At 43.0% G+C, this 13,489-nt stretch overlaps 1 protein-coding gene across 1 annotated transcript; it reads left to right on the top strand.

The window, feature by feature from the left end:
* Positions 1 to 1,015: 1,015 nt before the first annotated feature.
* Positions 1,016 to 12,027, top strand: GPR161 (G protein-coupled receptor 161). Its single transcript, XM_054973851.1, has 6 exons — positions 1,016 to 1,097; positions 1,956 to 2,367; positions 4,061 to 4,785; positions 5,156 to 5,260; positions 7,589 to 7,708; positions 9,087 to 12,027. The coding sequence occupies exons 2-6, from the start codon at positions 2,000 to 2,002 to the stop codon at positions 9,332 to 9,334; spliced, it is 1,566 nt and encodes a 521-aa protein (XP_054829826.1). The 5' UTR covers positions 1,016 to 1,097; positions 1,956 to 1,999; the 3' UTR covers positions 9,335 to 12,027.
* Positions 12,028 to 13,489: the final 1,462 nt, after the last annotated feature.

Raw genomic sequence — 13,489 nt, 5'->3', positions numbered from 1 at the left:
AATCTATAGTCAAATTCAGAACTAGTGCTCCAGCAGCATTGCTTCTTTCTTAGTCAGTTGCCCCATCCATCCCTCCCTCCCTCCCTCCCTCCCTCCATCTTCTTCACCTCCAGTGTGCAAAATCAAAAAAACATCAGCCTTAATGATCAAAAGAACTGTAAAGTCTTGCAGATGTTTTAAAATCATCAGATCAATTTGCCCTCTTCCTGCAGAAAATCTGGATCAGACAGAAGGGAAACGTTGACTGTTGTGACTACATTGCAAGTCTTGTTTTTTCTTTCATTTCTCCTATGCTGCAATTTAATATAAAAGAACTCCTGTCTCAGAGTCTTTTTCCTTTTTGTCTCTCCCAGTGCTTGGGAAAGGAGTTTGATGGTGAACGGCGTGCAAGAAAGAAAACGGTAAGGAATGATGAAGAAACTCCTTTAGCCACACAGTAGAAACTGGCAAGATTTGGGTCAGCACCTTAAAGACCAACTAGATTTCCATGGTCAAAAGAGTCAAAACTCCCTTCCTCAGATACATGGAGTGGGGAAAGGAATACTATACAGACAAGTTAGATGGTAGCCCTGTGGGTCTGCGGTAGAACAACAGGATTTGAGTCCAGTGGCCCTGAGAGACCAACAGGATTTTCAGAGTGTAAGGACTGGAAAGCTTACACTCTAAAAATCTTGTTGGTCTCACAGGGACCAATGGACTCAAACCCTAGTATACATAGACAATTTTGCGTTGGCGGTGAACTAGACCGATGGGCAACCGCCTTTTACAAAACTTTTTTCTATCCCAGCCCTGAATGGGGAGGGGGCCAAAGTGGGAGCAGAGACAAAGGAGCAGGGGAGGGGGAAGGACGGGGAGGAGAAAGGGGAGGAGTGAAGGGGGACGGGGGGGGGCTCTCGAGGAGGAGGAGACGGCGGAGGGATGGGCTGGACTAGATGGGGGGATGGAAGGGGAAGGAGGGGGCGCGGGCGGCTTTTCTGGGACTCTGCGGGCGGCGGCTGTGGGGGGTCTGGGGCGCCGTAACGTGAAATCGCCCCCGCCCCGTAGCCCACCCCGCTAACAGAGGCAGCGGAGAGAGAAGGAGGGCGCTTCCTCGGACGGTGAGCGAGGCCCCCCGGGGGAGAAAAGCGGGGCTCCTTCCGGAGAGGAGCGCCCGGGAGTGCCCATTGTGGAAGGGAGGAGCGCGGAGGGGGCGGGCGGAGTCTTTGGGGGGCGCCCTCCCGCCCTGGCCGGGCGCCGCGGGCCTCTCCTCGCAGCCGGCTTTGTTCCCTGAAAGGACGGGGCTGGCGAGCCGGGCGAGGGTGGCACCCGGTGGACTCGGCAAGCGGGAGAGGCGCGCCCCGCCCTGCTCCATGCCTCGATGGGTGGCCTCGGGAGAGCGCAGCCGGGCGGGAAGAGAAGAGCCGGGCCAGGGCTCGCGCGCATCTCCCAAGTCCCGGGCGCGGGAGAAACCGACGGCGTGCGGGCTTCGGTAACCGGCGGGTCAGGCGCCAAGACGGCTGGGACTCAGCCACGGGCGGTGTCGGGAGCCTTCCGAGACTAGTCCGTGGGAGGCCTAACTCTGCCCGGTGTTGCCCTGGAATTGTGCAAACTGCCCCTGCCTGTTTCTGAGCTGCAGTTCCCGAAGGTGCCAAAGACATCAGATAGCGGCGTGCTTAGGCTTAGGCTGGAAGACTTACTCCAGCCTAAGGAATATTCCTCCAATTTAAGCGGCTCTTGGAGGAAGTCTTCAGACTTTGCCCAGTAGAGATGGAGGATAGCAGGCACGGTCCTAACCTCTGAAAGTGAGCAAACAGACCTGCACATGGCCAGGGGCTTCTCTGATGGGAAGTGCATTGTGAGTCGTGGTAGAGTTTCCTCCACCGTGTGCAGGCAGCATTCCTCAACTTACTCCGTGCATGTAACACACATCAGAAACTACTGCAGAGGAAATATTGTGTTTACACTTTCCTTCTCAGGTACCCAGCATGTCCTGGCTGCTCCAGCTCCCTATGCTCTTACCATGAGCATCAACTCCTCCCTCGGAAATGAGAAGGCCTTGAGGAACCAAACCTTGCTGGAAGATGGGGCAGGCAGAATTACAGAGTCCATCGCTATTGTTGTCATAGCTATCTTCATCTGTTTAGGAAACCTGGTGATTGTACTCACTCTCTACAAGAAGTCCTACCTCCTCACACTGAGCAACAAGTTTGTGTTCAGCCTGACTCTCTCAAACTTCCTTCTTTCCGTGCTGGTGCTTCCTTTCGTTGTCACCAGCTCCATCCGAAGGGAATGGATCTTTGGCGTTGTTTGGTGCAACTTCTCTGCCCTGCTCTACATGCTAATCAGTTCTGCCAGCATGCTCACTCTTGGGCTCATTGCTATAGATCGGTATGCTATTCTTCCAGTATGTCTGATAATGGTAGTGGAGGAAAGTGTCATCAAGTCTTAGCTGACTTGTGGCAACCACTGCTAGGGGTTTTAAGGCAAGAGACTTACACTGCCTGCCTCTGCAACCCTGGTCTTCTTTGAAGGTCTCCCCATCCAATTACTAATGAAGGCCAACCCTGCTTAGCTTCCAGGATCTAAGAGACTGGGCTTGTCTGAGCTATCCAGGTCATAGTGTAATAATGGTGAGCAACAAAAAATCAGAATGTATTGGAGTTAAGTGTTCAGAAACATGCTGTTCATCACATAATACAGCATGGCCATGTTCTGAAGCTGAGGAACATGCGAGTATTTATTTTCATCAATACAGAACAAATGAGGGTCTAGCAGATATTTTCCTCTATAGGGACTAAGGTACCAAACTGATAATATGCAGTTAGCAGATATAGTATTATTCACAACATAATTTTTTTCATCTTAAGATCTCATTAACTTGGAAACTATGTTCTGAGCTCTTTCTCAAATCCCCTTAGCTGTCTGGAAGACCCAACAACAGCCTCATTCTTTCAACCACTCTATTCTTGCATTCTGAGACAACGCGAACATCTGGGACTGAGTGTGCAGTTTCAGCACTTTTAACACCCATTGTGCAGATATGCTGGGTAGTTTGTGCTAACATCCCCTGTAAACAATTCCTGCACCGATGTGGGTTGCGTAGCCCATGGACTTTCTCTCAGTATGAATACTTTTCACTACTTCAGTGAAAAGATATGTCTCCCCAGGACTCTTTATCAATCTAGTTATCCTGCAGAGCTTCCACGAGCAGCAAAGGTGACTTAATCATAAAGCACTGTAAATGTCTCCAGTTCACTTGGCCAAACTGTATTCCAAGTGCATGTAATGTATGATTCTATATGACAGAAACATTAGTACTTGGGCATGGTACAATCTTGTAAGATGGTATCCTTCTACACACACACATGCACACACACACAATCCCATCCCATCATACCTCATTTGTCATAAAAGAAAGGTTTCTGTTTTATTTCTGAATTGACAGACCATATCTATTTATGGGCTCGGCCCACTCCAACCTCCTAGGAACCTGATTCCATATGCTTCAATAACCTTTTTTTTGACAAATGTAAAGTTCAGATGAATGACAAGAAATACTTTTCATACTTTCCAAAAGACACAGTAAAACAGGCAAGGCTGTAAAATGTTGTGTAACAAGAAGAATCATTAATAATATTGGACTGCATCATTGTACGCCAAATTAGTGTGATGGCCAAGCAAACGCAGGAATGTGACATTACATTTCAGCTAATGTTCCCTTTCCTCCCTTGCTATAGATTTGTTACAACGTTCCTTTTTATTGATACTATGAAAATGTTCCCATCTGAAACTTATTACAGTGTATTTCAAGGTTCACATTCATGTAATATCACAGACATAAACTGATGGTCTGATATAGGGTAATTATAAACTACATCATCATTATAAATTCATAAGATGATCCCTGGCAATTACTGATCTTTTACTTCCCAGGGGTATAGTAAAGTCACTCATTTTGCTGACCAGTGGTGGGATAACTTTGAAATCAAGCCAGGCAGAGCTGACATTCAATAGATAAACTCATTTATCTCCTTTCTGCATTTTTCGATATTGCAAAAACCCACTTTTTGTATTTTTCCAGATACTATGCTGTCTTGTACCCAATGATCTACCCAATGAAGATTACGGGTAACAGAGCTGTTGTTGCCCTTGTGTACGTGTGGCTACATTCTCTCATTGGATGCCTGCCTCCCCTCTTTGGCTGGTCTTCCCTGGAATTTGATCAGTTCAAATGGATGTGTGTGGCTGCATGGCATAAGGAGGCTGGTTATACTGCCTTTTGGCAGATCTGGTGTGCTTTGTTGCCCTTCTTAGTCATGATGATTTGCTATGGATTCATTTTCCGTGTGGCCAGGATTAAGGCACGGAAGATTCATTGCGGGAGTGTGGTCATTACTGAGGAGGATGCCCAAAGGAATGGGAGAAAGAACTCTAGTACTTCAACTTCCTCCTCGGGCAGTCGAAGGAACGCTTTTCAAGGAGTGGTGTATTCTGCCAACCAATGCAAAGCTTTGATAACTATCTTGGTTGTGATTGGTGCTTTTGTGATCACTTGGGGGCCTTACATGGTGGTAATTACATCTGAGGCACTTTGGGGGAAAAACAGCATCTCCCCTGCTTTGGAAACATTAGCCACGTGGCTGTCTTTCACTAGTGCTATATGTCATCCTCTAATTTATGGACTCTGGAATAAAACTGTTCGCAAAGAATTGCTGGGAATGTGCTTTGGAGACCGGTACTACAGAGAATCGTTTGTTCAACGGCAGAGGACATCCAGGTTATTTAGTATTTCTAATAGGATCACAGGTAACAAATTATACTTATCAAAGTATTATGCAAAAAGCTATCTATGATTATTTCCAAAAGGATTGTTTTGTGGATGTTTACAGGAAAACATTCATACCTCTTTACATAATGAAAAGAAAATGTAAGAATTTCCCTGCCTTGGAGAAAATATTCCTGCCATCATAAGTATAATTCCTATGTAAGAATAATTATATAAGCATAAGAATACATTTTTCTGGTGCTTTCATTCATTGCCAGCTACCTTCAGCACAGATGTTGTTGGTCCACTGGTAGATAAATTAATCGGACTGTAAGTAAAGGCTTCTGACAATGCTTTTGTTAAGATCATCTTGCCTAGGCATACATTGTTAATACTGAAACTCTTTTGCAGACTTGGGGCTTTCCCCACATCTCACAGCCCTCATGTCTGGTGAACGTCCTTTAGGACACAGCAGCAGCACTGGAGATACAGGGTTCAGCTGCTCTCAGGATTCAGGTAACTCTTTCTTACTATGTCACTGACATTCTGCATATAGGTTGTGAGAAGTCTCCAGCTACCCAGCATTTTCTGTTTCTTGCAAGGTGAACTTAAAGTTCCTGTGAAGAACTGTGTGAAGCTGAAGAGTTTGCTTTTGCTGTCAGATCCTTATTCATTTCAACGGCACTCTTTGTGCCAGAGTGTTTAAAAGCTTTTGTATGTGCTACTATTTACACAGAGTGCCTTCTTGCCTGCTTCAGAGTTTTTGAATTTAAGATACCTGAATCCTAGTGGGAATATGAGGAACTTGATGAGTGCTGCAGATATTGCAAGGAAGCAAACACCCACTACATACATCTGAGGAAGTGGCCTTTAGAGTCCACAGAAGTTTATGCTAGAATAAAAGTTGATTAGTCTTTAAGGTGTCACAAGGCTTCTGGTTGTGTTTTGTTTTTTGCAACAGATAAACGCAGCTACTCCTATGAGAAATTATAATTGTCTCCCTCTCACACACAGTAGCACAAACCTAGCAGCAAATACAGCCAGAGAGACTTGAAGAGATCCTAACTAACGGGCACAGGAATACTGAAAGTTTCAGGTGGTGTTGATCTGTAGTAGAGGAGCAAGATTTGAGTCCAGTAGCACCTTAAAGACCAATGAAATTTTCCAGAGTCAAGAGTCACGCTCTCTTCATCAGATACACAGAAGAACGGAAATCAAGAGTTTGTGGAGATATTACACAAATGGCAGATTACATATGCCATTTAATCTGGAGTCTAGCCTAATTTTATTTCCATGTAAACATATTTAAGAGCCATTTAGCTAAATAAGAAATTTCCTTATACATAAGCTTTGGGTTTCAATTAGAGTTTCATTGTTTAGCTAATGTGGTATATTGGTTAGAGAAGCAAGTCTGGTTCTCTAGGAATGGGAGAGCCAGGTTCAAATCCCTAGACAGTCACTCTCAGCCTAACCTACCTCACAGGGTTGTTGTGAGGATAAAATGGAGGAGAGGAGAATGATGTCAGCCATGTGAGTCCCTATTGGGGAGATAGGCTGGATATAAATAAGGTAAAGAAATACCGTATTTCATCATTGAATAAGTAGATATTATTGGAACTGCATCTAGAGCTGCAATCTAACATATACTAACTTGAACAAGATGGGACTTGCTTCTAATTTAATATGCATAGAATCAGGTTGCATTCCAATACACATTTACATGACAGTAAGTCTCAGTGAACAACAAGATTTACTTTAAGGTAAATATATATAGAATCAGGCTATTTGTGGCTTTGAGAGTTACTCTGTAAGAGGAGAATTGCACCACAACTTTATTCGTTTACAGCTTATGGAGCCTTGGCATAGCATATGACATGGATCTAAGCATCAGGTGACCCCCCCCCCCCCCCCGGCCAACTAATGACCACCCTCCTCGCCCCAGCCCACCTGCTAAGGAGGGGACCATGTGATGGCAGGATGTGGAATTTCCCCCTGCCACCTGGGAGTGAGCATATTCTGACAGCCCCTGAGCTGGGCTTGTTCCTGCAATGCCTCACACTCAGGATCGCTTAAAAGGATCCCCAGGTGTGGGGAAACTGGACGTAGACCCTGTTTCAACCCAAAAGGATCCAGGTCCATTGCCCAAACTGCTACCTCCTAAAGTTGCAACAAAGCTAAACCAGATAAGAACCTCAAGACTCAAAACACCATAAATATGTTAGTAACTAAGATTACAAAATCAGAGATCCGTCACACAATGAATATTCAACATTGAACTCAACAATGAACAGGGTGGGGGGAACCAGAGCAGCACAGAATGCTTGCAGCCTGGCTGGCTCCCCAACTTAACCCCCCACTTCAACCCTCTGCCAGACCAGAGGGAAGCCAGAAGCCCGGCCAGCCTGGCTCTAATTGGCTGCCCTGGCTATTCAAATCCTAAGGAGTCCTTGTGGCCCCACAGGGGCTATGGGGAGCCGCCAAGCCACCAGAGAGATAGGAGCCATCACATGCCTACCCCGCCCCCTACCTTGCATGCCTGCGAACTGGGCCCCTTGGTAAGTTAGGGCTAGGTATTCTTCTAGTCTCAAAAGTGTGGATGAGGAAAAATACAGTTGTTGTTTTTTTAAAACTTGAGAGGAGAGGCATTTGGAAAAGGGAATAAGAGGGCAGGGAACAGTTAAGTACCTCCATCTATTTGCCTGTTCTTTCCTTCACATGCTCCTTTGTGTTTTCGTTAGTATTAGTTCTACCCTTAGAAAGTTAAGTCTGATGGAGGTTTAAGCTCATCCCTCCAACAGGAAAGCTTCCTTAAGTGTATCATTTTAAGTCCCGGTCTCTGTTCAGGAACAGATGTCATGCTGCTTGAAGACTACAGCTCAGATGGAGTTAATCACCCACACTGCATTTATCCCCACCGGCGGCGGAGTTCAGTGACATTTGAAGATGAAGTGGAACAAATTAAAGGTGTGCTAAGACTGCCTTTTAATGCTGAGATGTTGCAAGTAGAAGAAACTTGTTGGACTGTTTATTTTAATTTGCTAATATTAAGCATTTAAAATATTATTGAACTCAATGTAGGAGTAAAAGATCAACACATCCCTGCAGAAACAGCTAGGCACATGCTATGTGCCTGTTTCCACATGGATGTTTTGCTTCATCCTTGCTTCCTTACAGCAGTGCTGCTTATTCACAGTATCCACATGATGTTGTCCTCTATTGATCCTAGTTTTGTGCTTTTCCCTGCTTTGCTGCAATCTTTTCCAAACCTGATCTGGTATAGTCTTTTATTCAGAAGATTGCTGTCAAAATACTTTGGAATGCCATGGAGATGAGGTGTGCATTTTTGCAGGTCTCATCTACATAAGTGCCATTTGCTTTCCTTAGACTTGTAGTTGCCACTCTTCCCCCTATACAGACTGGAAGGCTTTCCCAAACCTTTTTAAAAAAACAAATCAGGAATTGCTAGATCCCTGTAGCATTATGTTATAACAATCTGTTGCCACAATCTATTTGTCCCCAGCTTTCATTAAAAATATTTTATAGCCCTTTTCATTGTAGAGATACAAGGGGCAAGATGCAGGCTGCACATCAGAAGGATATAACTGCTAAAGCGTGCACTGTGTAGTTTAGCCTTTAAAAGCAGCTGTTGGGAAGGGGAGGGGAGGGGGAAGAGAATATAGATCAGTATCACAGCACTGTGGGGAGGTCCTTTTTCCTTATTCCACTTTGTTGAGTAATGCAACCCCTCTCCCCAGCTTACTTTTAGTCATAATAGGAGGAAAAGATGTGACAGAGACTGACTGTCTTTTTTTCTCTACTGAGGCTAAAAGCAGACTGAGGGGAAATTTTCAACCAGAAAATGGGGCAGCAGAGAAAAGAGTTAAATCCAAACAGCATTGGTCCTACCTATATCACCCCATACGTATTTTTAAGACTAGACTACATGTCAGGGGAATCTCCAAGGAATATGTAGTATGGCCCAAACTACAGTTTCCTCTTTTTCTAAGGCATTTTAATTGGAAACCTTTAGAATCTTATTTGTTCTTGGCTAGCTAAATGATACTATAGTAGCTTCAGGATCTAATGTCTGCATACTTTAGGTATAGCTGCCATTGTCAAGTTAATATACTTCTGCTTGACTCAGATCTCCATTTAGAATCACCCTGTAGAATCCTGACATCCACAATCATATATATAACACACACACACATCCCGATCATTGTGCATGTCGGGTTTATTGTAACTCAAATATGAAATCATTTGTTGATGTCTACAAAAGCTAAACTAATTCCTCTCACATAGTTTGCATTACATTCTCTTTGTGATTTGTCTCTCTCTTCAGATGCTGCAAAGAATTCCATTCTCCATGTAAAAGCTGAAGTCCATAAATCTATAGACAGCTACGCATCCAGCTTGGCCAAAGCCATTGAAGCAGATGTGAGGATTGCCTTGTTTGGAGGAGATGCTTTATCTGGCTCTTTGTTTCCAGCACGAACTCTGGTGGGGAGCAGCACATGTGCACGACGTGGAGGCAGAGCCCACGTTGGCCAAAGGCTGCAGTTACAAAGCATTGAAGAAGGGAATGCTTAAAATTACCTAAACCGGGAAGCTACAGACAAAACCACTAAGGACAATGCAAGGCTACTTTCACTTTTTTTTTTTAAATGATGGCTTTGAAAAGCCATCAAAGACATTTTAGTCAAAGACATTTGAAAATACCTGAATACTTGTCTTAAACAGTGTTAGTATATGTTAAAAAAAACCCACACACTATATCCCACCCTGTATGCCTAAGGCCACCATGTGGCTAAATGGCTGATAAGCAGTGGAACTTGTTTAAGGTTGGGGGGATAAGAAACAAGAGAAAAGACCACTCACAAATTCATTAATAAACTGAACATTGTTTTCCAAATGACACAGGAGCTCTTCAAATCCCTCTACCAGCTTGTTTCTCTAGCCATTGAGATCATCCATTTTCAAGACTATTCTTTCTCCATCCCCCATTGCTCAGGAAGACTCTTACAGATTGCTCCAGACTTAAACAGGAGGACAGTGGCACCTTAAACAATAACAACATTTATTTCAGCATAGAAGAAATGATACATATTTGAGGGATTGAGCCCTGACTCTCAAAAGCTTATGCTGCAATAAATTCTGTTAGTCTTTTAAGGTGTTACTGGACTTCTGTTTAATTTTGCTACAACAGACTAAAATAGCTGCTGCTCTAGAATTTTCTCCAAATATACTTGGAGGAAAATACAATGAAACAAGTCAGTTGTTTTAATAAACCCAGTATGATCCATCAAGGGTTAGGGTATCATATTAAAAAGGGAGTAATTTATGTAAGCATTACTTACCTGATTGGACAAAAGAATAAAACAATTTCCAGCTCAGAGAGATGTGCACAAGTTTAAGTCTTGCTTTGATGACTTCTGAAGAGCACCATACACTTGGTTTTAGAAAATACACATCATTTGAATGCGTTTTTACACACAGTTGTTTTAATCAAGTATTGTATTTTAAGATAAGCTGTGTTTGGAGGTTTTCCTGCAGTAAAACCAAGTAGTAGAGTAAGCTAGATGTTTGAAACATTGAACCGAAATTCCTGAAGATGCAGCATCTGAGCGTCCATGATGCCATTTACTACTGAACTCTAAGGTCTTTCAGATGCTGCCATATTTATGTACACAACCAATTATTCTGGATATGGCAGTTTATAGGAACCTGTCTGAAAGTTTCTGCCCCTGCAGTTCAAAGGAATTGCTTCTTTGAGAGTTCACAGAAAGGCGAAAGCTTTTTGCTATGGCAGAGTTTAGCTATCCATGGACTATGATGAAAAAAGGATGTAATTTATTCTCACAATGCTGTGTTAGCACAAGCATAATGACAAGAAATTGGGTGTACATCAGTTAGGTGGTTTGACTGCTAAAGCCAAAATTTGCAGTGCCATCCTAAGCAGCAATACACACTTCTATATCCAATTGACTCTAGCAGTGTGTGACTGCTTAGGACTGGATCCTCAAATTCCCTTCCTTTATTCCTTCAGCATAAATGGAAATAATGCATATATGTATCTGTTTATATCATATGTGATGGCTCTTGAGGATTACTGCAATAATTGCACCTGGACAGCCTGTGCTCTGCTTGTCTGTGCTGCCTGTGCCACCTACAATTATGCAGCAATGGTTATCCTTATTCTACTAGCCACAAAGGGCTACCAGCTTTCTAAAGTCTAAAAATGACAGAAAAGCTGTACATGCAGGTTCTGTAAGGCACAGTGGAGCCTCTATGTGCAGCCCCTTTCTGCTGGCATTAAAGGGTTATCTTCTGTCATGCTTTGGGATGGGTTCTGAATCAGAAAAGGAAAAGCAACAGACTTATGTGCTGTCATGTGTTAAACAAAGCTGCCCACCTTACCTGTAAATTTTAAAAGCCAGTAGTTGTTTAAATGCTTGGCAAGAGAAAGAAGACCTAGCTACATGATACTTTGGGAGTCCAGTGGATGGAGCTTCCAGCACTTTTTAAAACTTGCACACAAGGTCCCCAGGGACCCAGTTTGGACTGGGACCACAGCCCAAGGAAATAGTTATGATGGTAGGAGTCAAAACTTTGCACTGACCATTTTGCTGAACTGTCTGTTCAAATTATGTTTACAACAATGTGACTCTGCTAACAATAGCCTTGAAACATAAAAGTTTTGGTAAATGGGTCGAATCCCTTCTACTAAGTCTTCCTCCAACAGAGAATGTCTTTCTTCATCAGTGAAGGTCTTAGTAGAAAGGAGTCACTGGATCCAACTCAATGTGTTTAAACATTTCTGTGAATGCCCTTTCTACAGAAAGAAAACTCTTTTTGTACTTGCTTTTCCTCTTCACAGTTATAAATACCAATTTATTCCAAATACCAATGAATACTACTCAGAGTAGCATTTTCATCCTCAGGATGCTATCAGTTCTCACAGGTCATTGTGGCACTTAAAGCTTCTAACCCACATCAATTGAAACCAAACATTTTCCCAAAAGATTGTTGGGGCTGTCTTCTGTATCTTTTTTTAATAAAAACCTTCAAATAATGGGAATTATTATTCTGTCCATACTTTTATAGAGAGAAACAGATGAGGGAAATAGCAGAGTCAGTGTTTTGCCATTATATCACAAAATATTTTGGGAATATTCATGGTACTCCATTATTGGTCACAAGAGAACGTCTGTATGTTGCATATTAATTTTGTATTTCTTCCCCATGGTAGAATGCTATGTGATTTTCTATATTCATACCCAGAAAAATAAAAATTTTTGATGACTACATTTTTTTCAACTCTAAGGATGATCCCAATGGTAACAAATTATTTGGCCAAAATATCAGCTCTTTAAACAAGGTCTAGTGAGATGACTTGGGAGGGAAGGTAGCCTGGTCTAGCTTGGTCTCATCAGAGCTCGGAAGCTAAGCAGGGTCAGTACTTGGATGGAAGGCTCTGCAAAGGAAGGCACTGGCAGACCACCTCTGCTTCTCACTTCCCTGGAAAGCCCCTTGCTGGGGTTGCCATAAGTTGGTTGCACATTGACAGCCCATACATATATGAGGTCCTGTGTGAAACTAGAGAAGAACTAATTTCTTCCAGAGTCAGCAAATATCCAGAAACCTCTAACTTTGGGAGGGGTAGTTGAGCTGCTTTATTGATTGGCACCATCCATTATTTTTATCATTATAGTGATGATAAACAATTGGCACAAGTAGCTTCACTGATGGTGCAATCCTAAGCAGAATTTAGGCATCAGTGGACTTAGAAGGGGGCAGCTCTGCTTAAGGCTGAATTGTTAGTAATGTTCTGAAAAAATATGGGTTGGATCCAACCAACTTTTCACTGATGAAAAGGGCAGGAGAGGATCCCCTTTGATCATCAGAAAGGCTATGCTGGGGAATATGGGATCTGCATAAACAAAAGTCGTGGGTTGGAGACTGTAATTAGGAGAGTGGAGCAAAAAATACGGCTGGATTTAACTCAGTGTGTGCATGTGTTGCATTTTCACACAGCAGTGCTACAGTGAGCTGTTTCAATATTTACTTCTGAACAGTTTGTGAGTTGCATAGATTAATCCATGATTTTTCCCCAGAATCATAACAGACAAAAGTGTTTATATTCCAAGCAGCCAACTGTCATTTGATCCCTTTAGTCATTAAATTCTGGTCCAGGTCAGAACTAGTTGATTTCATTGAGGATTACTTCCACTAATTTCTTGGGATGGAAAGAAACACTTTAGTCATGGATCTTAATGCACAATTTTGGACACTCTTTCAGCATTTATCGAACCTTTAACACTTGCTGTGATGGCTGGGAACATTTCCTATTCTAAATACAGTGCTGAAACTTAAGACTATTAGAAGCTATTAGAAGCCACTAGTACTGCGCTGAGAGGGGCAGGAACGGCTCTTGGCTGATCATAATATGCTAAACATCGCACATTAGCAAGAGTTGAAGTTTGACAATGAGACCATAAAAGTCAAGGTTCTGCTCACTTTATGTAAACATAGAGTGTAAGCAAAGGCAGATTCCTATTTGCTCAACCATAATTCCAGCTGCTTTCCTGAGTAACAGGTCTAGCACAGAACTACATGACTTTGTGCAATCTTCTTTCACAGAGCTCATTAACAGAGATGGTCACGATTCACGAACCACAAAAAAATCAAACCATGAGGTTTGCGGTTCGTGAGTTTTCACGAACCACAAACTGGGGCCAGTTTACG

The sequence above is a fragment of the Eublepharis macularius genome, chromosome 3 (genome assembly GCF_028583425.1).
Source record: "Eublepharis macularius isolate TG4126 chromosome 3, MPM_Emac_v1.0, whole genome shotgun sequence".
NCBI classification, from domain to species: Eukaryota; Metazoa; Chordata; class Lepidosauria; order Squamata; family Eublepharidae; genus Eublepharis; species Eublepharis macularius.
Note: the sequence above shows the minus strand (reverse complement) of the source record. Positions and strands in the feature narration are given on the sequence as shown.